This window comes from Anopheles marshallii, chromosome 2 (assembly GCF_943734725.1).
Source record: "Anopheles marshallii chromosome 2, idAnoMarsDA_429_01, whole genome shotgun sequence".
NCBI classification, from domain to species: Eukaryota; Metazoa; Arthropoda; class Insecta; order Diptera; family Culicidae; genus Anopheles; species Anopheles marshallii.
In genome coordinates, this window is record NC_071326.1 from 13,624,272 (window position 1) to 13,650,616 (window position 26,345).

Sequence of the window (26,345 nt, forward strand, 5' to 3'; positions counted from 1 at the left end):
GTTCCATGATTGTGTGGATTTTATTGCGATTGGGTTCGCGATCATAAATCTCTTTGCACCGAAACTGTCTTCGTATCAACCGGATCCCATAGCCAGTTTGTTCCCAGGTAGTTGAGAGGATAGGATCCGAGGATCGAAATTCGATCGTTAAACTCATTTGATGCGATCATTGTGTTGATGATTTGTTGTGCGCTGTTGGATTTAGTTTTACGTAACAGCTTTGCACGGAGAGTTAGAAATCGTTGTAGAGGTTCCATAAATCGTAGAAGAATATTGTTTGATGTGAAAAAACGTGGATCTTTTCCTTTAAGTTTGTTCGAATAGGATGTCACTGAAGTGCAACATCACTAACATGAACAATAACAAAAGATTCTACGGGATCGTTGATGTTTCTTTTTGCGTAACTAGAGGATTTCCTCGGATAAAATGTTGATGTGCCATCTTCTCGATCGACTGAACCATCGCGTCTATGAGATATATTAGTTCAACAAACGTTGCACAACATTTTGACTGTTCCATGTGCAGACGCTCCCAGCCTAGCGGCCTAGGCCGGTGATGTGTCGTTCCCACATGCATAATATGATCGTGCGTCATTTACCGCTTCGGAACGCGTTTGCCATGGTCCTAACTGCCCAACGGTGGCAATAAATATGTTTGTAGAGCTGATGGCTATCCGAATCGCATAAACGAGACCCGAAATGTGGATGTGTGTTTTTTGTAGTTGTTGGGGCTTTTGGGTAAAAACGACCGCAGGTTATAGAAAAAGGATCGTGTTTTTTGTTGTTGTTTTGTGAGGTTTCAGCTGCGGGCTGGGGCGCCGCCGCCGTGCTCATGGCTAGCCGGCACTACGGATCGTCGCGCTTTTAAAGGGGTACATTAATGGTGATTTGGGTTAATTTTCATTTGGAGCGGTTTTTTGTCTTCGTTGAACCGCCGAAATCATAGACCCCAAAGCGTTGTGTTGCAGGTATCACCGGGGGCCGGTTTGCTTTTGGACATCGCATGTGTTTATTTGCGAACGCCATGGAGCCATGGACGGTGCCGCGGAGAAGCAACTTCTTGGCCTTGACGGGCTCACCACCGTTTTTCGCTTGACAGACTGGGGAATTCGTTTGCTTTACTATCCTGGGAACTTGTGGTGGCTTTAAACCTTGAGAGATGGGGTTTGAAGAAGTTCGCGTCCGAGTAAAATAGTTCATAAACGGAGCAAGATCGGCTAATAAAAAACAAGATCCTTGACGGATGTTTTCGGTGTGATTCTTATATTTAAACGAGTCCGACGATAGACCATTCAATTTTCACACTCTTAAAATTGACCCGAGTCGTTTGATATATCATTCTCGATGTATCAAACGAGTTCTAGAAGCTCTTGGGTTATTCTCAAGAATTCGCCTCCGCGTGCTCAGTGATCCGTTCTAGGGCACTATAGTCAACAAACCTGACGGGTGGATTGCTTTCCATATCGAAGACAACGATGACGTAACATCCAGTGCTGTACGTGCTGTCCTAGTTATGAGATAGTAACACATCGGTTGATTTCCTGCACACCTTCAGGGGGGGCTCGGTTGCGGAGGTGGCCAGACAACCTCACGACATTGCCTGAACTGGTTGCTGTTTGTTCCTCCGCCATCTCGCAATTAGCCCCAGGACACAATGCGAATTCGTACCATCGCACTGTTTTATAGTGTTATGCCTTCCTGTCAAGTTTCGTTACGAGAGTGTACTTCCTCTGAAGGGCGTCATTGGCGTTCCTACTCTCACGCACACGAGAACCAGAAGAGTCGACCACGCACCCCCTCATCAGACAAACATTACTGCTTGTGTATGCAAACCCTCCGGTGTATAGTAATTCGCCATCGGTATTGTGACAGGCTACAAATATGGTGAGCTGATGATAGTTTGGTTTGCCTTCTATTGTGTCACCGGACCATTCTTGGTCCTCTGCAGGAAAACGGAAGGTGAAGGAGGTCTGTCACCAGGTTTAGGACCGTAGGTTTAGGTGTCTAACCTCGTTTGGACTGGTGGGGGTGAGATTCTTTACCAAATAGCCTCCCCCTCAGTCGGTGCAACATTGTGTATATGCGATGATTGATTATCTAACCACGACCCCAGACATGCTGCCAGACAGTCATTGCTGCCGGTATTGGGTGGGTCGCTTCGTCAGGAGAAGTGTGTTCCCGGTAGCAATCGATACGGAAAATGGCCTGCAAGGCGCTATTCACTTTGTTGCGAATGTACTGTGGTGGAGAGGTCTTTTTGTGCCGGTATTGCGAAGGCAATGATTGGCAAAAGTTCGATCGATTCGCTTTCCGTGCGCGTTCTGCTAAGAGACAAGAGGCGTGGAGAAGAATAAACCACATTCGGTGTCGATGTGCTTTTCCAACCCCAGAACACAACGACGACATGATGCTGCGGCAAATGATTAATTACCTTTTCGCGTTTTCGGTCAGTCACTGTCTGCGGAAACCGCGCACAACATACACCCCTAACCGTGGTACAGCACATGCAACAACGACGCAATCGATAATGCAATAAAATTGCGTTCATTCGCGTGTGTGAACCCGGCGGGGCCTCTGAGCCCCCATCTGCAAAACACTCCGGACCTCCGTTGAACGATATATAATTAGCAGTCGTAGTACAGTGCCCCGCTTTGGACGAACGAAATGTTTCGTCCAGTGTGCGTGTGGCGGTGTCTATTTTTATGCTGGATTCCGCAATTGCATGAAGAGAGCCCGCCGCCCGATCCGAGGCAGTGCAAAAACGTGTGTTCCATTGCGTCTCGTGAGAGCTGTCCCATATATTATTGCTGTTTGGGAGACTGGCCGGAAAGCCGTGCGCTGTGTTGAAGAATCTCTGGCACTGAAGAGAACCTTCTTTCGGACCGAATCCCCCCTCCCTCGTATGGTTCTTTCGTTGTGTCTGTCCATCGCTCATCGTTCTCCGCTTAAAGGGGGGGGAGCGTCGGAGTGTGTTTGTGTACGATCTTGATCGTTCCCTGCGGATGATGTTTGGTGAACGCCGCAGGTCTATGAGCTGCTTTACGTCTATGATTTATATCGTCAAATTATCCCCGGGTGTCCGGTGGTGATTATTTCCAAGGTCACAGCTGGCGCAAACCGTCTTCGTGTTCAGCCGTTCCTTGGGGAATTGCTTTGGCTGAGTGGTGTGGAGTATGCGCTTTATGCTTATAGAAACACTTTGATAGCACTCGATAGTGTGTGAATCGATAGACGAGAGATATCCAGCGTTCGATAGAAAGAAATATGTTTCCCGTGAAGAATTCTTCCGCGCAGGGGTTTCACAGTGAAGCAGTTGGAGCGATTAAATCGCTTGTGTGTCATTGAAACCGGCTTACAGAACTCGAAATGTCACGCTGATCTCAGAGAGTGTGTGGCGAGTTAAAATCTGATTCGTATCAGTCGCCGATTGTAGTCCGGGGGATTTTTTTTCGATTCCCTTTTAGTTTATTGCTGCCTAGTGGTAATTGCGGCTACCATATTTCATGTACGTCTGATTCACTCGGTGTTTACTCTGCCAGTCTTGCGTTGCAACCATTTGCGCGAGGCATTATTTACAGCCTGTTAGTTGGGTCACTTGGCAAGTGGTTTTTGTTTTTGAAGAATTCCGATCAAACTATTACGTCGTGCTTTTGTTGGTGTTGAATGTGTAATCGATTGAGTAATCGGACAAGAATGATGATCGCTTTGTTACGAAAGAATGCCTTTAATTAATACCTGTTTTCTCTAGTCTTCAACCTTCTTTAGTTGGCCGTTGTTTCGCCTGATGGTGTCCACAATTTTGCATCAGGAAGTTTTCCTCAGTTTCGAGGAAGCGAATTGGTCTCGGATACGTTCGACGTAAAAATGTATGCCAACGATTGATGTGAAGGTGTTGGTATGCCCGCTGTTCATGATGTGGTTTGGTGGGGGGAGGAGGAGGGAGGGGTTCGTTTATTTTGGAATCAAACACCCAAAGAGTATAAACGGCAAGCGCGAATAGAGGAGGAACGCGAAGTTCCAACACACACACGATTCCCCTTCACAAACTCTCGCGTGCTCTACACACAACCGCCGCACCTCATTTGGCCGTTTCTTCTTGGTTCGACTCAATGTCAAGGTTAAAAAGTGCTGAGTAGTTGCGTGCATGTGTGTGTGTGTGTGCTCTGCTGGTGCTTGCTGTCCAGAGCCCTGGCTCTGTGTCTGTGTGTTTGGTTGGTGTGTGCATGCCCCATTCGCAATTCGTTCCGGTGGCGTTTCGTTTTCTTTTGAGATACTCTCGCGTCTCCCTGTCCCTCCCCCTCCCCATTGTTTTGGCTATCGGGTCTGATGGTATGGTGTCCGCGAGCTCCGCGAGTTCTGCTTCTCGCTGTTGGTGGTTGTGGTGGGCCAGTTAACTTCTTCGCGTTATGCTTGATCTTTGGTTTTGGTTTCAGTTTGCCCGCGGATCAGAATGGTCTGAGTCTGTAATGCGTGTGTGTGTGTGAGAGTGGATTTTCGACGAGATAGTAGCGTCAAAAGCAAACGTAAAAACACAACCTCCACTTCCACTCCCCACACCCCAATCTCACACCCCCCCGAATCATCGTTTGGATTTGCGCGTATACACCGCGACTGGTTTAGTAGGGATGCACTACGAGTTTGGTTGTTTCGTTGCTGGCTGAGGCACATTTTTACATTCCATTACTTTGCTAATCTTTTTCGCCTTGTCCATCCGCAACCAGCGAGGAGGAGGAGAAGGAGAGAGTGACTTTGTGTGCGTGTGTGGGCGCATAGTAGTGTAAATATTTTTTCACATTTCTGCTTTGCTTTGGTTGTTCCCTTTGCCGCTACGGTTTTGGATGTTTCTTGCATAAATCCACGACGCAGAAACGAAACGGCATCAAGCTTGGGAGAAAACATGTTAGATAATATCCGCGATTTGTGTGCCGCGTGCGCATTTCCCCCTTCTATACGCACACCTTCCAAAGCGACCTTAATCCTTCACCGTAACCATTGTCTGTAGCCGGAATCTCCGGAGTTCTTGAATTCTTTGAATTATGTTGCCGAGACTCTTGCTTTCACTGTTTACGAGGATGTGTTTTTTTGTTGTTGTTTGGAGATGTTCCAACCTAAATTATTACAGAATGAATGTCCCCCCCCACCCTTTCTACATAACCGGAGCATCTTCGTGGTCCCGTGCAACGAGGATCCGACCGATTGTTGTTGCGCTGGTGTGAAATCATATATTTTGCAGCAGCACTAGCCCGCGCGCGCACAAGGGCACACAACACTGCAAATGAATTCGCGTCACGTAGCAAAACGGGGCATCGGTGGTAAATGATGCCGGGCACGCCGAATATTAAGAAAGAGGAAATCACGATTTGTTCCAGGTTTTACTACGTTGCTGAAGGTGCTAGCCCGTTTCTGCGCACTGGTAAACATTCGGGCTGGTTGTCCGAGCGGAAAGACAGATTGCCCAGGGCGCACACATCAACACGGTGTGTGATGAAGAAGTGCGTGTCCCGTGCGAGACGGAATGGAGGGAGCCGTCTTGATTGAGCAAAATATTTCGACCGCTTTGTGTGTTTGCTGTGTGTACGAGCAGGCGAATTGTTGCTTGGTCTGGCCTGTAGGTAGAGCCCCCGTCGGTTGTTAAAAAAAAGCTCAAGTGGTTATAAAATCTAGGTGCAACCTTTAAAAGGTGATACGTTAGAGTGGCTCACACCTGTATGGATGTGCTTTTGATACCGGTGTGATAAATCGATGGGTGCGCGTGTTTGCGTCGTCTTCGAACTTTTGGAGTGTTCTTAGTTGCGCTGCCATAAGACGGAGATGGTCGTTTCTCTTTCTGCTTTGTGCGAATAGTTTAACCTTGAACACTGCCGAAGCGCCTAGTTAAATAGTGGGGGTCTCCAATTTCTCGCTTCCTGGTTTCATCTCTTCGATCCCCATTGCATCTCAACTCAATCGGCCACAAAGCGAAACAATGCGCTACTGGTACATTTTTTGTATTCGTAGTGAGAGCTTGGATAGTTTTGTCAATATTCTTGGGTAAACAAAACCACACCTTCGTCTGGCTGTGAGAGGGTTTCGTGTTGTTGTTAAAAGTTCTCGCATGTCCACTCTAATGGGTTTGCCAAATCCCGACTCGATACTTTCCACAATTGACACTTGCGATGAATCATTCGAAAGTTTTAGAACTACACATCTCGAGGAGGTTCTCGTGTTGCTCTTCTAATGCAATATTGCGTGCCTTTCGGTAACTGTTTTGTATCTACTTGAACTCAAAAGTTGAAGTTTTTCGAGATCGTCACGGGATATAAGGAAATTGAAAACTCGAGATTCTTATTCTAGACGTTAAATTTTAAAATACCTTGTGTATATATTTGTGACTTATAGTAACGCAATGGTTCCATGATGTCCGATCAGAGATCTAATGTCCGAGCACAAGGTCTAATGCGATACAAGTTCAAAGATCATGTCTGATCTGGACCTTTAAGAAACTCTTCGTAAATCTAAGCCCTGCATTTAATAAACGTCAGTCTATTATGTGGATAAGATCGGATTTCTGAATAGAGGTTTCCTTTTGTCAAATATGTCGTGAAATATGGATAATTCTGGAATTCTGCTGCATTAAAAAGAAATTGGCATAAATATGCATTCTTCTGTGTGTAGCTTCCATTTCTCTCTTCCTGATTGTTGCATGAAACACTGATACGAAGGCGGGTTTCGAATTCGGAGTGGTAAGCAAAACTGTTGTGGTGGCGTTGATTTATTTCTGTTGTTTTTCGCAATCTTAGAATGTTGCGATAAGAATAAGCAACGCATTGAATTTGATGGTTTTTTTTCATTAGTGTAATCAAATCTTCAAACGACAAAAGCTGCCAGACGAAAAGACTGCTCCGTTTACGTTCTCACTCTTGATGATGTTATCACTTCCTGGTGTTGCATAGCTTGTAGAGAATCTGATATGCCGAAGCTGCTCCAACAACACTGCATGTTGTTACTATACGTTCGGGTGTGAATGAGACATGGGAAAGGAAGGATTTTGGGTTAACATGTGTTTTTTTTAGCTTGGAATCATTTTTCTAAAATCTATTTAATTAATTACGACGTATGTTGCGTTTCTTATCAATTTACGTATTTCCTCCAACATGCGATATTACTGAGGTTTTGTTTTGTGCGATTGTTTTTATATTGTTTTTCTTTTTTCTATTTGTTGCAGAGCTACATCTGGTGCCAATGGGATCTTCTCACGGCGTTTAGACTTTTCGTCGTTCAACGTATTGCCGCGACAGCGAATAAACTCCTATTCGATAAAGGTAAGGGACGATATTATACATTTGTGCTCTGGGTAAGGTTTCCTGGAACAGTGTCTTGCCAGCCTCAGGATGTCATTTTAAACTGCATGCATGAACGCATTTACGGCAATCGTTTGATGTAGGAAAAAAAGAGTTCCAAGTCGCCAGTGTGATCATATATCAGCAACAGATAAGCTGTCGATGCTATTCGTGGTTGTGGCTTGAGGTTGTGACATTTGATGTTGCTGGGTGGTACATTTTGATCAAACATCGGGTGTAATTGAAGCTAAATTTAATTAGCTTCGTACAACATCATAACAATATTTCCATTCTACTCCCGCACGGAACTCACCAACCAGCGCGGATTGGTTTCACTTCCTGGAAAAAAAACTGCACAAGCAATAAAACCGCAATGATTAGCGTGCATCACCTATAACTCTCGGTGCACGTTTGGAGTCGCATGTGTACAGAATGGAACGTGTCTTGGCAAATAAACGATTCTATTGGCAGTTTGTCAAGCAAGTGTTGTGTGCTTGACGGAAAAACATATTGCCTCCCCCCGGTCCCGTTTCAAGTGATGCCAACTGTTTTTTTTTTCGGTAATACAATTCTCGCGTGATGGCGAACGCGAAAGGGAACTTTTGAATAACTGACCCGTCGCAACGCTCTAAAACTACTATTTTACTCAGGTTAGTTTTTAGTGCATTCTGCGGAATTGGTTGGCTGCGTGCCACATGGCGAAGCAGTAACATCGACCATTACATTCTTTCCACTACGGGGCGGCAGTTTCCGCATTGTCGCACTGCCAACTGTTGCATTCGCTTTCCACGGTGCTGTGTGCGGGCACAGCTTCTTCCACTGATGACGTGGATATTTGCAGCGTCAAACTTAATGAGTGACAGTCACGTTTTGCATGTGGTGGCTAAAAACCGCAACCGTGACATTGTTGTGGCTTTTTAACCGAAGCGAACGGAACTGGTTTTGGTCAGTCGGAAAAGTGGCGCACCGGCGATTATGTCAGAATGTGGGTCCCATCGGGAGTATTTAACAACTCGCTTAATGAACATTTTATCGGTCTCTCGTTTTGCTCATCTGTCAATGATGATTCATGTGCAAATTTACGACGCGAATAGAATGTCGATATTAAACGATCAACGCACGTGATACTTGAAGCTGTTTGAGATCAGCTTTATGAGAACGAATTAATTTTGAACAGTGTTTCTGCTCTGTTCTCATGCAATTAGCTTGGTGTGGAAGTCTTGGGCGAGTGGGTCGCCGGTGTGGCATGTCGGTTCGCATCGTGAGTAACGATTGCGCGTCATGCAATAATCGGCACCCTTGGACACAGGACGAGAATGGAGTTAGTATCATCTCGTGATGCCGATCCGTAAAGTAATCGATTTATTATGGAAATACTCTCAAGACGCTACGTAGGAGTCGTACAACACGCCTTCAATTACATCTTATTGTAACTGACCTACTGCTCAGTATGGTAATTTCAAACCATTCAAATAGGTGTGACTGGGATCAGGTTTTACTGTTTTTATTTATATCGTTGCTCGGTTAAGAGGTCAAATACACGTTGATGCATATTTTTACGGTGAAGTTGTTGTAGCAAACTTTCGAATATGTTGTTGCAATATTTCTTATGATGATGATGATCGTTCGAAATTTGTTACTTCTGTGCTGTTTGCACCTAGAAGGAGGAGAGTCCGATCGACGATTCCAACCATTTTTAACCGCACTGTTGGTGGCGCCCTCTTTGGTCAAAGCGATCGAAGCTCCGTTCCTGCTTTAGTGCCAGGTTGTGTTAAAAACTTTGACAGTTGTATTTTTAACTCTTTTTGCGTAATAGATTTCTTCTAAGTTTGTTAAGTAGGTAAACCAACCTATTTGTGTTTGGTATTCGAATCCGTCTTAATAACAGTGCCGCTCGTCTATAGGCTGCTGTAATGTAATGAAATGTCAAGACATTAAGACCACAAAAAAAAAACGAGAAAAGTCGTCAAAGTAAAAGGCAAAAACGCAAAGTTAAGAAATTTTCTTCCTGTGGCGAAGACCGTTCAAAGTGCTCGTCGGCATTCGGAAACTCCTCCTGCAAAGAGAATGGAGACCAAGCATTCGGTGTAAGTGCTCAGATCAATTTCCAAATTCTAGTGGACAAGAAGTAAAAGTAGCAACAAAAAATAAAAGCAGTCGAAGTAAAAACCTTAGTGATTTATTAGTGTTTGATACGAGTTTTGGCGCACCGGTTGTGTGGAGTTCGAACTTTTGCCTTAAGCTTTTTCTACGTACCACACCACCCACCATGATGGGAGGGGGAAGTGTTGGAGTGTGTTGAATTTTTCCACCATGCAGTCTTGAGATCTACTGCGCGAGTTGTTCTTGCCGTCTCAGGTCTGGCCTTATCGTTGGTTGCTTGCTTACAAAAAAAAAAAAAAAACGTACTACCCCCCTAGTGCTTGACCTTTCCCTTTTTTGTACTCTCTCTGTGTGTGTGTATGCGTGCACGGCAGGGTGACTCCAAGCTTCGGTAACTCTCTGATAACAAACACGAACCCCTGTGCGAGACGTTTTGCGTTTGTTACCAGTATTAGCAATATGGCATAAAGGAAAACGGAAAGTGTAAAAGTTTTCCATTTTCCAGCAGCCCTATCAACGCCAGAAGGCATGGGAGCGCCGGCATAGGCGAGGAGAGAGGAGGCTCCAGCAACAGGAGCGCAAAAAGAATTATTGAAGGAAAACCCATCTTCCGAACGACAATCGATAAGCAATCAATTCTCGACAGTTTTCCTTCCTCTTTTGGGGATCGTGTTTCGGTCGTTCGGTTGTGTTGTGGCGTGTCCCTTTGCGTAATGTTTTGCGGGTTGTGTCGCGCGCGCGTCGCCTTATCGGGTGCGGTGGACACACTGTGGCAGTTTGGAGTTCGGAAGAGCAGCTCCATCGAAGCGAAATTGGCAAAACGGATCGACCCATTGGTAGTTAAATGTCACTATTTCGAACGTGCCAAGTGTAATTAAAGTTTAATTTCTACTTATCTCTGTGTCTGGGTTTTCTGCACCGGGTGTGTGTGTTGTACTGTCAACCATTCTGGCTTCATGCATTTTGTGCAATGTAGGAACAAGTATTGTAATGCAAACTTCGACCTGTAAAATATTTGTTTTCTCATGCACAAACAAAATATCATTTTGTCTGAATGTTTGATCACCTTTGCTGGGCTTGTTTTCGAAGGTTTGCCAGTCTCCGGAAGGATGTACACCGTATAGATTCCGATGAGTATATTTGTAGCCTTCTCTCTTCCTATCTGTGGTGCGAGATTTCATCAAAACCCGCTTTATGGTTTGTCTCGGTCCAATTAAATCATAAAAATTCAATTACATTCTCATAAAGCTTCGAAACGCCTCATAAAGCATTGTGTGTGTGTGTGTAGTGCTCCGAAGGTCAACCATCCTAGCCGTGTCGGAACTAAGGATATTTATCCTTTCCCTCCGCATGTCATTGGCTTGTTCATGCGTGGCTATGTGATGACACTGGAGAATGTGAAGGCAAAACCCGGCTCATTTATCGATCCTGTTTATCATAAATATCTGGCTGAAGTGGTTTTCGCTTACTTTAACACATACATATGCCGCACATGATGGCATCGTTTGGGTGGACGTTTTGGATGGGCTCCCTACTGTAGCTGATCAGTAGGATAGGATGAGTTTATCACTGGGACTGGGCAAGTTAGTTGATCATTCAGTCCAGTATTCGTTTAACCAAGGATAAATAATTCATCACTTCATCAAACCACGCGCCTCAGACAGTGGGGGGAGGACTCACGGCCACCACCCACGCTCCAGGATGACGATGGGGGCGATGCAACAAATGGTTGCTTTTTGTAGTTGTCGCTTAGAACGATGGAACGCAGGAAGGGTCTTGCTTTTTATCCCAAAATAAGCCTTTAACGGTGTGTCGTTATTAGAGCAAAAAATATTACACGACTTTACTGCAAAGTGGGTTCGATACACTTCTCCTTCCGACACTTGTAGTGTTGGCGGATCTGGTAGGAAATGTTGAACAGTAAAATCACAACGTAAAGGAAGCAAGGAAAATGGTCATCTAGCAAATTTGAAGTCCTCCATTGCTGCTACTTGATAAATAGTCATCAGATCGTCTGGGGACGCGCGAAATGGACAGACGCGTGCAATGCGCTATAAAAATGATAATGAAAGTAATTAAAGCTCATTAAGGATGAACAGTGTTGCCTGTTACGCTTTTTCTGCAATGTTCTCCCGTACCGTTCTTGAAGTAATCGAGGTCTTCAACTGCAGATTAGGGCTGAGTTCGGTGGTGGAAGTGTGTTTTAAACTCGATGAAAAAGGAGTTTTGTTCCCTAAAAAAAAGCGCTCTAGCGCACAACTCTCGGAGAAAATGGGTTCATTGATCCCGGTCAAAACATTATCGAATTCATCATGAAAAAAAGCTTTGAATGGGTATTGGTTTTTGTATTTGTACCACATTTTTCCCCGAAGTGTTGCGTGGATCCCTTAAAATAGCCTGATACATACATTAACTTCGTTGAATATGTTATCAAAGTTGGAGGATAATAATCTTGAATTAGTTTCCCCACTTTGACCTTCTTGTCCTAAACATAACTACTGCACCAAAGAACAGTAGCTCACAAAGAGCAGATCAAGTTGCAAAGTTTAGTTATCTTTTCCTGCAGAAAGGGACATTAATAGAGATACGGTGGCATTTCAGACGACTTGCTGTAAAACGTTCTTCCGCTTTATGCTAATTGCTGTACCGAAATGTAATTTTCAATAGCCACCGGAATAATTTGTTCCCCTTTCCATTTGGCCGCAGTGCGGCTCCGTAGACGGGTTTGTGCCATGTTTTAATCTCTTTGTGTAGCCCGCGCGCATATCGCTGTTGTGTGTCCGTAGCGAAGCATAAAATCATTCATCACCCTAATGCGGCGGCGCTTTCGGTGTTTCATGTCTCTTCGTCGGACGTCCAGAGACGCGGACAAGATTGATTTGTCGAGTTTAAAAGTTTCGGACAGTGTGTGACGTCGCTGTGCACTTTGGGCCCGTCTTTTGATGGTGGTTGCATCAAGCGAGAGGAGGAAACGCGCAGCAGTAGTAAACACAATGGAGCTGAGAAACGTGTGCTTTGCGCTTTGTGTGCTGTTTTGCCATGAGTTTTGGGCTTTTCTTTTCTCACTGCTGCTTTGGTTGTGGAGGTGGATGGGCGCAGTCGTGTAGAAGGCAACCTGCAACTCCACAAACGGATGCGACGACGTCTCTGTGTCTAAAGGACACACATAATTTAATGTACACACAAAAAAAAAGCAAACTCCACCGGTCGTCACTTAGGGTTTCGGGTTCGCGTATAATGCTCGTCTCCATCTGCTTCGTTAGTTTTTACGACATAATCTAGTGTCAGAGTTTCGGAACTAACCTGCCTCGTCGGATGGGGCAAATAAAAGGTGTACAGGGGGGTGGGGTAGGACCCGGTCCGGGTTTAGGTCTGTGAGAGAAGGTGTGTATATGTCAGTACGATCGGGCACAGCCATTTGAGGGGCTGTGCTGTGCATAACATCTTGCATAATTTTTTCTGGTCTAGCAGCAAAAATAAAACCTTTGTTGGTGTCTCTTAAAATCGCTCGAGCGCTTAAAGACCGACGCTTAATTCGTGGATTTTCAGAGCACACACGGGGCAGATTTAGTAAGACCAGTGGTAGGGTTCCCATTGGTTTTCGATGAAAAATCTCTTAAGCTCGACGGAGCAGAGCTGTCTTGTTTCCTCATGGCCGTAGATCGTTGTGTTTGATGATTCGGCAGACCTCCGTGCACATTAAACGAAACGGCATTTTTGCATCATTGCACCGCGAACCAGTGCAGGGTCATAAAAAAGACTCGCCTCGTCCAGAACAATTATGTGATCGAAACGAGCGTTGGTATCACATAAATTTCTTCCCGAAAACTTTGGGTTTCACGGGTTGGGACTAAAGTTTTTCGTTGTGTTTTCGGTTGTGAGAAATGTGCAGTAAGAAGTTTGGTGGACTGTGGACGGTGCACGGGGGATCGTTCGTCCTGTGATACAGAAGGAAGAATTGGTCCGTTACTCGATGCTGTTGGGCGAGCGAGTTTTATGTTTGTATGATTTATGAGCCAAACATCTTCACGCGGAACATGTTTCCCGGATCTACCGTCTGTTTGCGGGGAAGAAATTAAACGGCTGTGCGCTCAACTCGACTTTTAGGATCCGTGAATGAGGCACATCGGAGATGTTTGCCTTTAGATCAAGGAAATGAAATCGCTACTCCGCAGTTATTATCTCCCCTTACAGTCGAAACGGGTCAGTGAACTGGTGTAGTTAGATGTTTCGATAAAGTTGCGTTTATTTTTAGAAACTATTTTAGAATTTTATCCACAGAGATCGTAATACGGCGCTATATTTATGTTTGTTTTAGATGATCAACTTCCAGTTTGCATGTGATAAGTTTTTATTTTTTTTTCTGTTGTCAATTTTACAAAACAAAGAACCTAACATAACAAAGAGAACTTAAAATGTCGTTGCTGTATGCAATAATGCCAGTTTAACAAGTAATCTTCTTGTCATCTTCTCATCAAAGATGTCCTGATACATGAGTTCATCATCTTCTCTCTCTCTGGAACACACAACATTCCGAAAATGTTGTTGTGGAATATTATTTTCCAAATAAATTTAACGAAAAGAATGAAATGAAAATTAAATGAAAGAATTTGTCTATAATTTAGAAGTATTTTGTTTTATCTAGCTCTTTGTTCACGTTTGCCATTACCAAGAAATTGGAGTGTGTAACGTAAGGGCCCTACAACACACCAGCATATTATTTGAAGCAGACGTGTAGCAGGATTTTTTGTTGTTGATAAATCGATTTTCGTTTTACTTCAATTTGGATCGAGGCTTTGAAATCGTCGATTTAAATCTTGGGCACAGAAAGCTCTACTCTGTACACCAATTCATACGGTTGTCTGCGTATCACAAAAACACTAGGGAAGTGATTTGCATATTTGTTTTACGGAGTTACTTTGTGACATGAAGAACGTTGGAGAAAAATAGAATCAGGATAATTCTGCGTTCATCCAAAACCCCCAAAAAGTGAGTTATCCGTGGGACAGTGGAAGTATTTCCTTTAATCGTTAGCGTAGATAACGCAACGCTTTCCTCTTCAACATGCTCTATTCGATCGAACCCCGGGGTAGGTTCAAGCCAAACAGAACGAGTAGCAGGAACACCAAAGTGTCGAGCGGTCGTGCTGGTTATGCAAACATTTGTTGTGCTTCGACGTACGAACATTTTTCACGGTCTATCGCGCCCGGGTTGGTGAACCTCCGGGAGAGAAGGTCGCTCAAGAGTACTTCATCTTGATCCATTCTCTATCGTTGATATCGGCATTTGCGTTGCTCTCGACAATGGCTGCTGTCGGTTTTGCTGTCCCAGCTGCAACAGTTTTCCGATATACCCCGGGGTTTGGCCCGGAATCGGTCGGTACCTTACAGGCGTAGCCCCTAATCCCAAAGCTGCGGTGCACATACAAAACGCACATCCACCTTGGTCTCAGCACTATTTTGTTGTCTCGATATGAAGTTCGTTGTTATTCTGTTGCTTATTCCGGTTAGACGCTGTAGTGGGACCCCTTTCTTTGCTGCCAACCATTTACTCGGTTTCATACATTCAGCGCAATTTAATCCACAAAAATAGCGAGCAGTTTCGCTCGAGTGGTGATAATAAAGGGAAAGAAATTACACAGACTACCTGTTTTTTTTACCTTCTTTTTTGGGAGGTTCTCCGAGGTGTAGCCGATCGATTGAGCACAGGTGAACGTGTGCTCACGACACTAACGCCTTCAATGCGGGGATACGGATTCGTTTGATGTCCGGTACACCGATATCGGCATCTCCCGGAGGCTGTGTCTGGGTGATGTTGGTCAAATATTCGGGTTTTCCCCGGCTGAAGCAAGTACTGTGTGGTAGTAGTGTTTCATGGATGGATAATAAATTTTCACATTTCACACCTGCTGGCACCATTGTGTCTTGATGTGAGAATGTTTATTCGTGGTGACCAACTCTGGGGAGCATTGGTTTCGGTAGTAAATGGCTATCGGTCAATGTACTCCAATATATATATTAAATAGGAAATGGAACTTAGCATGTACAAGTTCTACATTAGACTATCTTAAAGAGTGTTAAAGTTTCATTGTGAACTGACAAAATGACAATCATTTTAATGTTGGAACTTTTGAAGAAATCCTGAAATAAAGCAAGGATCTTACAACTAAAATTTAAGATGTACAGCATTTTTCCTGAAGTTTGCCAGTAAATTGGTTGTGATAAATGGAGCTCAATTTGTTATCACCGCATACTGCTTTAGTATCTGATTTATCGCGAGTTTATACAGCAAAAAAAAGGGAAAGAAGAAAGTTAAAGTTTTCCAAGGTTTTCCAAGGTTTTCCAGAAGCTCCACCAAAACCTTGTCATGATGGTTGCTACCGTTCAGTCGCTCGTTGCAAATGCGATGTTAATTAGGTGTAATATTTTACTGTCGCTTAAATCACCTGGTTGTCTTGCCTGCGAGTCAAGAACATCGCTGCTGTGTGGCCCACGGAACCGATGGACCAGCGCGTCGTTGTATTTGTTGCGAAAAATAGCTCCCTGGAGAAAGGTGTCAGCATGTTGTAAAGCAAATTTTATAGAACCGAGACAGGATTTCACCGTGCAAAGATGGTTGTCACACAAGCGAACGCGCGCCGACCGAGAGTGAGCTGATGAAGTCATCAAACTGTTATAGCAAATTCCATAAAATCATAATCGTTCGATAAATGGGGTTGGGATGGATGGGCGCTATACGAATTAAAGCCGGGGTCAGATTGCTTGTTTCGATTCCGCATCGAGCGGCAGTTGTGTGAGGTTAAAGTTTTCAACAAACCATAACCCAGGGACATTATCAGTTCCGATTGAAATATTTAGTTAAGAATCCATCGATACAGGATTTTGTGTACTTTAGTGTTGCTTTTATTTGTGATTTGGTACTGCATCCTTCCAGTTCTGTTTCCTTTGTCAATTTCCAGAAAGGGTTTTACTCCATTGCTGGCCGGGTATGACTCGTAAGGAGATGCTGGCATCATGGCGTCTCATGTCTGGATCGGTTCGGTTTAGATCCAATCAGGTCCGCAGCAGGGACGACGAGACAACTATTATGATAACATTTGCGGTCTCATCACTTGTCGCAGAGGGATGCCCAAGTTTCCTCGAACTGTTACGTGCTCCGGTGTCTCTCCATCGGCGAGAGATCGACGACACCTTTTTGTTGTGGAAATGTTTCGACTTTTATGAGCAACGGTGCAACTGTTTCGTCGTTCGAAAGTTACGTTTTGATTTCCGTGACAGACGAAAGGAAAATCTTCACGGCATAACCTGTAACACACCTCCGTCGAGACACGTTTGTTGCTGCTTGGTGACCTTTTCCGTTCTTTCAAAACCACGCCGGAAAGTAAAGCGCCGCAGCCCCAATGAATAATGATAATGACGCACAGTGTCCGACGGACGGGGGTGGTCGTGCTGAGAAGGTGTGTTTTTTTTCTAGTCATGTTTTCTTTCATGAAAAAATGATTTTCCCTTTATGCACCCTTCGCTACCGTGTTGAGGAAAACGAAAGCAATCAATTTAATTCTTGGTTTGCGTTTGTCCTGCTGGCGGTTTAGCGCTTCCTTCCGCTTGGCGTTGTTACGGATTTGCGAAGAAACACACCTGAATCTTACCGTCTTGTGCACATCCCCCCTGGCATGGGGTGGGGGTAGTGTCAAATTAGGGGTTTTATGCTGCATGGAAAAGTTCAGACGGCGAAGAAGGAAGGAAAGGTTTAAGGAAGGAAGCTGGATAAGGTTAGGCAGTTCTAGCTCTTCATGTTGCGAAAGGTCGTTAGCCTCTTGTTTTGTGCATATTGAGGCGAAGGCGGCATGCCACGGGTCAGACGAAGAATCCTTCACGCCATCGTGATCCAGACGCGGGCGCCGGATGAAGCATCGCGTGACTGACAAACGGATGCGTCTCCGTTACACACAGCTTACCACGGGAACACGCGCCCCCCCGGGACCCTGACGTGTATCCCGCGCGCACCAGACGTATTGCAGCACACGAAATACGTAAAATATCCGGCATCCCCCCACCACCACCCCGGCCATACTACCCCTCCCAGAAAGTTCGAGGTACGCTGTGGGAAAGGAAACACGGTTTGACATTGATATTCATTGAATATTAATATCGATAAAGGTTTCTTCGCCGGGCTGTGCCCGGCTCTCCGGGACGCGAACACTTTGTCCGTTTCGCACGTCGGGAAATGATGTTTTTAAAAATTTATATCAAGAAGCTTTTGCAGGATCTGCTCCGTACAACGGAGTGGTTCGGCGATGGGGTGCGGCATTGGTGGCGCAAGACATACACGGGTTGTTCATCTTCATCGATAACCGGAATCTGTGTAGCTCATGTTGCGGGTTCTTGGCTTTTCTTTTTTGGGGGCCGCTCCGAAACGCGGCAGCGGCAGAGTCCGGTGCCCGTTTCCATTTGCCCGAGGAAATCCTTCGTACGTGATTTTATTAAAAGAAAATTAAATCCTCTTCGATTTTGTTGCTACACTTCGGAAAAAGGTGCTACTGGTGGTGGCTGTGCTGCTGTGTGTGTATGTGCCAGTTTGAATTTGGCTAGTCTGTGATGAGTTTTTGTAAAATATAAAGTCAACGGTGTCCACTTTTTTGTGCTGTTTTTGTTGTCTTGTGCTTCATCACGGATAGAGTAACGAGTTGCCCATGGAAATGGAAAATGTGGTGCAGTTTTTCCACACCGAATCCGGTATATTGAACCGACGATTCTTGTTTATTTTCCGGAGCGAATTGTGGGTTTTTTTAAATGGGATTTTTTCTTCTCCTCCCAACTCTTTGCCATCGTTGAGGTGTCGTCCTGGTTGGTGGGCGCAAGTGGGTGGTATGGTATTTCTGGGTGTGTTAGAGAGGGTGTCTTAGGGTTGAATAATTTTTCGCTAAGCAGAAAGAAACGATGATATTTATTGAATTCACAGTGAACGGATTACCGCAGCTTGTGGAATCTTTCAGAGTCGTCGAGGTTATTTGTCGGCAGAGTGTACGCGCGAGCGCCCAGTCTTGGATGGTCGTAAAAGTTCGCAAACGCGGCCATAAATTCGAATGGAATTGAAAATTGAATCGGGTTTCCGTTTCGCCAATTCGCCAACCAGCACTCCTCGGCCAAGGTTTAGTATCGGCTGAATAACGTGCGAAATAAAACGGTAAACCAATCTTTTACTATATGCACGTCCTAAGCGAAGGAGGACGGTTAGGAGGTGGCAATTGGTGGATGTGGTGGTTTTGTTGCCGATGATACAGAGTTTTATTGAATAGAGATTTGAAGATAAACTCATTTAAAAAAGGATCAGTCTGTGCGGCGACGGGCAACGAATGCATCGAGAGCTGAATGCAATTGCATTAAGGCACAGTTGTGCAGTGTTTGGATTACGTCTTAATATATGGAAATCATATTTACTCACAAATTTGGACGTTAACGATGACATTTATTTTCGCCTTTCTTTTATACGTAGATTGATTTTGGTTAAAGCTTTTGGGTGCCTTTTTCAATGTAGAATAAACCCGTTCCATAAAAATCCAAAGCAAAATATTGCCATCGATCATATTCGTGCAATAAATGCAACGGCTTGTTTACAGCCACACTTTTGCATTTGCTATGTGCAACCGTCCTTATGCACACCATTAATCATTGGTTCCGATTTTCGAATTTCGCCCGTTGTGTGTTGCGCAAGCATTAGTTTGTTTAAAGGTTTAAACGAGTGTTTTTATTTCACTTTTTGGCATATTATGTCAATATATTATTTTCACACCTATTCGCGTTTTGATAAATGAACGTCGAACTGGCTCGGCCTCTGCAACACGGGAGGAAATTGAATTTTTCCACCCAATGCAACTTCCGGCAGTAGTAACACTGCCTTTTCTCCACCCATCTGCTTCAGACCCATTGGGATATCATCATCCCCCTCCCACACTCCTTTGGTGGTACGCAAAGCGCGTTGGCACACCCTGCTTTTTTGGAAGGGTTTCTCGGGGAAAAAAGTTTTTTGAACGATGACAGCTGTCACACCGCCTGGTGTACCGGGGTTTTCCTTTCTATGGCATACCGTATCGTGAGCACTTGACGCGCGTCGTCGCGACGTCTGGGCCACACGCGGTGTGTTTGTTTGGTTCATTTTTGAGGTTCGTTTTTTTTTGTCTCTTGTTGTGTGTTTTCTGACCTCCAAGAGGCTCCCTTTTCATGAAAATGGACTGTGCGTCAGTGTGTGTTTCCGTATGCTTTCTTTCTCAAACTGATCAAACTTGTGATGCCCCGCGTCCGAAATTTATGCAATCCGCACGAAAAGAAAAACTACATCTCCTTTCCAAGGATGGAACCAGTCGCTTTGTATTGGTTGATGGTACGACGAATCGAACAGTGAAGAAGAAAAGCGTCGAGATCTGTAAAGAAAAACGCAGTTTTTACGTTGATACTGAAGTATGTGTTCGCATATTCATCTCTTTCGCTCACTTGAATTGCTGTGTGTTTCCTTATTCCCCGTCCCATCCGAACTCGTCCAACGAATAACGCCAGGAAAAAAAGCTGTCGGAGGCAATCGTTTTTGTGTTGGCTCCGATTTTGGCATGAATAGGAATGTTTATAGCTTTTTGAAAGCTCACTTTAGCTCTCACGTCTGTGGAATTTCTTATGCTGCCACCCCCAAAAATCGTTTCCGGCGTTCGATCTCTGTGTGGGGGGACGCGCGTTAAGCAGACCTCACTCGGTCTTCCAGGGGGGAAGGACCGGTTTGGGTGGGAGTGCGCACGGTCGGTGCGTTAGACAAACATAGATAAATTGGGTAAATATAGAAAAGAACACCGAGAAAAAGGACCCGGGTGAAGGATCGGCGTTTTTACACTCCATCACCACCCCGCACACAGCCCGGCAAACAAACCATGGTCCTTGACAGGGAAATCCCGAGACATCCCGGAAGATCGGAACCACCGGGTGAAGACTAGGAAGTTCACTGACTTTTCCGTGTTTGCTGTACCGTGCCGTCGATGGACCTTTTCCTCCAACTGATGATGGGGTGTTGGGAAGAAGAGGGTAGCAGGATGCGAAGGATCCTCGCGTTTTCCCTTTTTTGTGCCTGCATGCGGTCGCATGTCTGAATGTTTTTTTTTTCTTTGGTTATTCCCATCCTAGGTGAGGGTCGTCCAAGTTATGCTTTTCCTCCCAAGTACACTCATCACAGGCAATCGTTCAAACTTACGCATGACTGAGCATGGGACGTTGCCGGTGGTTTCGTTGTATTTTCTCACTCGATAGAACTGCATGGAAAACAGAACCAAACTTCGACAGGAAGATGTTCGGCGGGTGGATTGTGGAGCGGTAGCATTTTTGTCTCTCTTCGCCCCTTTATTCCATCCCACCGGCTGCGACCTTCAACAGGGAGGAGCAGCATAAAGGACTCCTGCAATAGTGGTGCACGAGGAAAAGATCCAAAATTGGCGTTGTTGTGTGTGTTGCAAGGAAGTTCCGGTGAAATAAGCTCGCTGGATGAACGTGCCAGTACTGTTACAACGCGGTGGCCGCCACCTCCCAGACGTGCCGGCACAGTGTGCCGGTGGTTTGGGAAATAAATTTGAAAAGCTCACCATCTGCAGATTAAAAATGAGTTTTCCACCAACCCTGATGAAATCCTCGGGAAAAACGGAATCGCATACCGCGTCGTCCTTGTTTAATCCACCCGATGTGTGTTCCAAACAGGACGCGGGGGAAGCTACTGCTAGCATATTTCCGAGAGAACCGTCATCAAACATTTCCTCATTTGTTCACCGTACTTTCGTCATGTTTTCGTGGTACCGACTTTTTTTTTGGTAATTTATTACGTAATTCCTGGAATTGCTACTCTTAGTGTGCTCTGTACCAATACTACAATTTACTCTTCTTCTCGTTGGTTTCTGGTGGAATATTTCGTTATTTCCCTTGCTTTTTAGTGCTTGTTTCGCGAAATGAAACGTTTCCGAACGCCCTCTATAGTACATTCCACTGTCACGCTGAGGTTATTTATGGGGCATTGGGCATCTGTCGCGGCATTCACAGATTCACAAGTGGCCAATTCTGATGGAAATTCTTCGTTGTTGTGTCGCACATTGAAGCAAGTATTTCGATGGTTCGCTTATCTCTTCTAGTCGATGGCGAAGACGAAGAGCCTAATTTCAGGCACCTGCTTTTTACTGGACGTTCAACTTTTATGAAGTATTTTGTCTGTATTAAAGTAATGATATTGATTTTTGTAACAAACATGCTTAAAGTCTGGGGCGTTCACATGCAGCTCATTTACAGCAAATGATTAATTGTTGGGGTTTGCGTCCTTTAACGCTGTCGTTCAGTATACATTAGACGGCAGTATCAATCTTCGGTGGGAGTTATCCGGCTTTTTTTTTGCGTGTCTGGATCGTCTGATATGTTTGCTGTGTCATCCAAAGCTGGTCCTTCGGTCGGTCCCAAGGTAAAATCCTAAGGGTGATTATCCGATTAGGCTTCGTTTGGATCGTTCCGTTTTTTTGTGTATCATCCTTTCGTTCTCTTTTTTTTTTAACTGTCTCGATTCCACGCTGTAATACTCTCGCGCTCAACTTTTGTTCGTTGCTCGCGCCGGGAGTTGTATCTGCTCGGAGTTTGTTGTTCCACGTGTTGCAGAGATGCGTATTGCGTGAACCCAAGTAATTTCCCCTTTTTTTCGCAGAGCCTCTGTAGTGGTGGCACTCAGCCGCCGCGCGCGCTATTAGCTAATGTGTATGAATGAGAGCCTTCGGGAAAAGCTCTGCGTACGCACCGGACGACGGCACGCATTCTCAGTCCCGTCGGCATAGTGTGTAGCACATTGAACTTCGCGTCCACTTCGGGCTCTTTGTGTGTGCCTTTGGTGGCCGCCCGGTTTCTCCACATTACCAACAAATGACTGTTCGGTCAGTGGTGAGCGACCTTTCCCGCCCCCACATCACGGTGGGGCTACGCAGCTGGAAAAGCCTTTTCGCCGTAGGCTCGTGGAACAGTTAGGCCTCATTTTGGGTTCAATACACGCACTTCGGGCATTTTCGTGGCCAGACAGGCTTTTCCGATCAACGACGAAAAAAGCTTCGTCTGTGTGTCGGTTTTCCCCCCTGCTGGAGGGAGGCATTGAGGTTAGGTCGGAAAAGCTAACTGTCCCAAAACGAGACGTAAAGTCTCGATGTGTGCCGGGGAAGGTAAAGCCCTAAGCGCGCCCTCCCTTGGCCTGTCTGGCTCGATTGGTTGTCTCGCTTCGTTCTCGTTAAAGAAGTTTATGTTTATACACACACACAAACACACAAACACTCACGCACATGCGAAAAGACACGCAATTTTCTTGTTGGTTTTCCGCATCCTCCTTCCCTCTCTGGTATTGTCTCAAACGTTTTCGTCATAGTGAATTTGTTCGGCGGGTCAGGTCAGACTCAGACGGGCCAATGTGTGTGCGGAGCATGCCAAACCTCGGCGGAAGGCATGGGTACGAAGGGTGCGGGGATGCGTGATTCTTCGCATCGTGGTGTTATTCTTTGCTGGGGCTGAGGGATTGAATATTCGTCTGGGTCGTGCCGAAATTTAGGCGAACCTTCTGACATCCGTGTGCTGAACCGGGCGCGTTGGTGGACGTAGGCCTTGATTATGCTGTGCGAGATACGTCTCAAGGACAAGGTCAAATAATGAGAGTTGATATTTTACGAGAGAGACAGATGCGGCGGGGAGGTGAATCCGACGAAAAGCGGTCGTCGAGTGTCGGAAAAGTTGCTTTTTTTTTCCCTTTCGTAGGGTTTTCCAAGTGCGTAGGCGTTTTACGATGGGCTTTGGAATGGGTGACGCTACATAAATGTTTCATCAGGGAGCAAATCGTTAGAAAACAGCTGACTCGAGTCGTGGAATGTTGTTACGAAAGTTTTGGTTGTTTTTCTCTTTTACTGTGTGTCTTTAATGTTGATTTAAGCAGATGATTTGTATTTATCTTACCGATAGATTGTGATTGTATTTATAGAACGACCTAATGTTTGGTATAAATATTTTTTCATCATCAAATTACTAGAAAATGTATTTTTACATTGAACGTGTTAATGTTTACTAATTGTTTATGAGTGTTTTTTTCATTGCCAAGAAAATTCGCTTTAGTGGTCTAATTGTTCAAGTATCAACACAACCTACCATTTAGACAGTTCTGTGTGTTGACGGCAGAGGGCGCTTCCAGTAGGGAAGAGGCACTTAGTTGGATGAATAAGCGTTTCAAATTGAATATGAAACAACGCGAATAAGCGAAAGAATACGGAAGAATAAATTAGAACGAAGATAAATAAGTCTATAGGCATTTAAAATCACCATTATAAATTAAAAATATCACACACACCACCAACCACAGAACACTCGCAAAAATAAATCATTGTAAAATATAACAAAGCATTAAAATCACAGGATTATGTCTCATCATGAACAAGTGTGTAGTGCAGGACGTGTCCCGCTTGTGATTATATTGCAGCTTATTTAGCTTCGCAGTGCCATTGTGCTCCCTTCGATGAGTTTACGTCGTGAAAATAGTTTTATTGCTCCCTTACTCCTCGGCACACCGTAGAGACCGATATCGCACAGGAAGCTCTGGCAGGAACTTTGCGACAATCTCGTCTCCAGAAACACCTGGCTGTTGTTCCACCCAGTAGCGGATGCGCATTCTCAATCTTCAGCAGCACGAGATTCGCGAACTTAATCCGCTCGTCCTCTCCTGTTTGGGAGTTGTCTTGTACGATGTGGAGCAATAATTAGGTATGTTTAATTAAATTTCTTACAATCTAATTTACGATGCGCGCACAACACTTACACACCTGACACACACTACACGGCAGAAGCGCAACCTAACCGATCCAACAAGCACACACCAGCAGCTGGCAGCAGCTTGCGATAGTGGTGTGTCTTATGAGTTTATGGTCCTCGGACGGGTAACCGGTTTGGCAGGGAAGAAGAATTAGGCAGCCAGGCATGTCGTTCTTGAGCATCACGATCGTAAACACACGGTGGAGTAGTTTGCTAAACGATGCTAAGGATTAGGCAAGCTTCGTTTGGGGGACTATTCAAAAGAGCAGTCTCGTGTGAGATTTTAATGAATTCTTGAGTCGCTGCAATAGTTGGAAGTGTATATGTGGGTGGTGTGTGTATGTGAGAATGGCGAGGAACGAAGAATCCTTGCAACAATCGAAGCCTTTGCCGTTTTTCTATTATATAAGCCTTCACCTGCGAAATCCTGGAAGGGAACTAGGAAATCGAGAGTGACACCGATAGACAGCGACGAGTTCTGACAGCTTGAGGGTTCTGTTCGGAGCTGATAGTGGAAGACAGCCAGTCCAGGGGACTGTCGCTAAAAGCAAGTTGGGTTACTTAGTAGAGGGATTACTTGAGTGACGTACAGAACTGCAGTGCAAAGCGATTTGCCTGAGGTGAGTGAGTGAACTTTCACTATCTGCTGCACAGAATGATCTCAACCGCGCTCTGCCGTGATTCGATGGATGAAATTCAATTATCGCTCTGCCACGTTCGCTGAGAAGGAAAGTAAAGGTTGTCGGAAGCGTTTTAGTGCAGGTGAGGTTGAAGTGCTGGAATATCTGCATGGTTTGGTTGGTTTAATATTTGATAACTTACTATTCTATTTACTTCAGATTTAATATTAGTATGTTACAGGGATAAAAAGACTCCCTCACTATTTTTAGAACACGAATTAAATGTCTCTCACGTCACTCCGGAATTTTGATACGCGGTAGAAGCGCCCTGTAGTAGAGGAGCAGAAAAGTTTAATGTCATATTCCGTTACGATTTATGAGCAATGCGTGCGTCTCCAGCAGACGGTTTAATGGTTGTAAGTTACGTAATTTCGCACAACAAAGGTCCTGCCTACCCGTAGGCGATGCCGAGTAGTGGAAGTAGCAGCAATATCCGAACGCGGGACAGAAGGATGTTGTTGGCATTGCATTATACGCATGGGCATCTGATGGGGGTCGTCGCGAGAGTAACGCGCCGCAAAAGAGGTAAGCACAACACTCGCACCACAATTTTCTGAGTGGGGGTTGAATTTAATGGGTAAATAATCGGATAATCGATCTCGCGACCCGCAGCACATTTCGGAGATGGGGTAGGCGATTATTGTTGCTCTTTTTCTGGTGCTCGTCTTGCATCAACCGCCGGTGGGTGGGGGAGGTAATGTGGACAGCCGATGGAGGGGGAAGGTGATATTTCCAATGACGGGGGGGTCACGTTTATATGGTTTCATTGACCCCACCGTTATGCCGCCATGGGTCACGATGGGTTGCCGAACAAACCGTACACAAAACGGGTGAAAAGCATCAGGATTAATGACGCAAAAACAGCTGTTTGGCATGTTTCTTCCTTCCTGTTTTTCTTGGTAATCGGTTTGACGCGCCGAAAATATTTCGCCAAAGAAATCCATATCATGCGCGCTTTTTCCTTTATCTTTCACTCCGCTGTGTGTTTTGTCTGTCTCGACGAGAGGTGAGTGTGTGTGTGTGTGTAATCTGGGTATAAAGGGGTGGATTGCGGTAACATTTGGAACATCATCATCGTTATTATGAGCGCATATAAGCAAAATTTCACCATACCATACACACACATATATATATTACCAAACTGCATCAGCAGTTGCGGCATAACATCGTCAGCGAAAAATTGAGCCAAGAATAGAATAATTTCTCTCAACCGCACACAACACGAAGGCGCGCTCACCCTTTCCTATCTGTGCGACATGGTCCTGTGGTACTCTGTAGTGCAGTCATCAATCGAACCACGAGTTGGGAGTTTTTTTTTCTCGTTGTTTACTAGAGTGCTTTAGCATTATTTACAAACGATCTCCATATGGTAAATGGAACGCGCGCCCTGTATGCTTGTTTGTCTGT

At 45.0% G+C, this 26,345-nt stretch overlaps 1 protein-coding gene across 2 annotated transcripts in view; it reads left to right on the plus strand.

The window, feature by feature from the left end:
- Positions 1-26,345, plus strand: part of LOC128706697 (headcase protein) — a 92,572-nt gene that overhangs the window by 13,710 nt on the left and 52,517 nt on the right. For both annotated transcript variants that reach the window (XM_053801636.1, XM_053801637.1), the window contains one exon: positions 7,204-7,300. In XM_053801636.1, the coding sequence (XP_053657611.1) occupies positions 7,204-7,300 (97 nt within the window). The remainder of the gene's footprint in view (positions 1-7,203; positions 7,301-26,345) is intronic.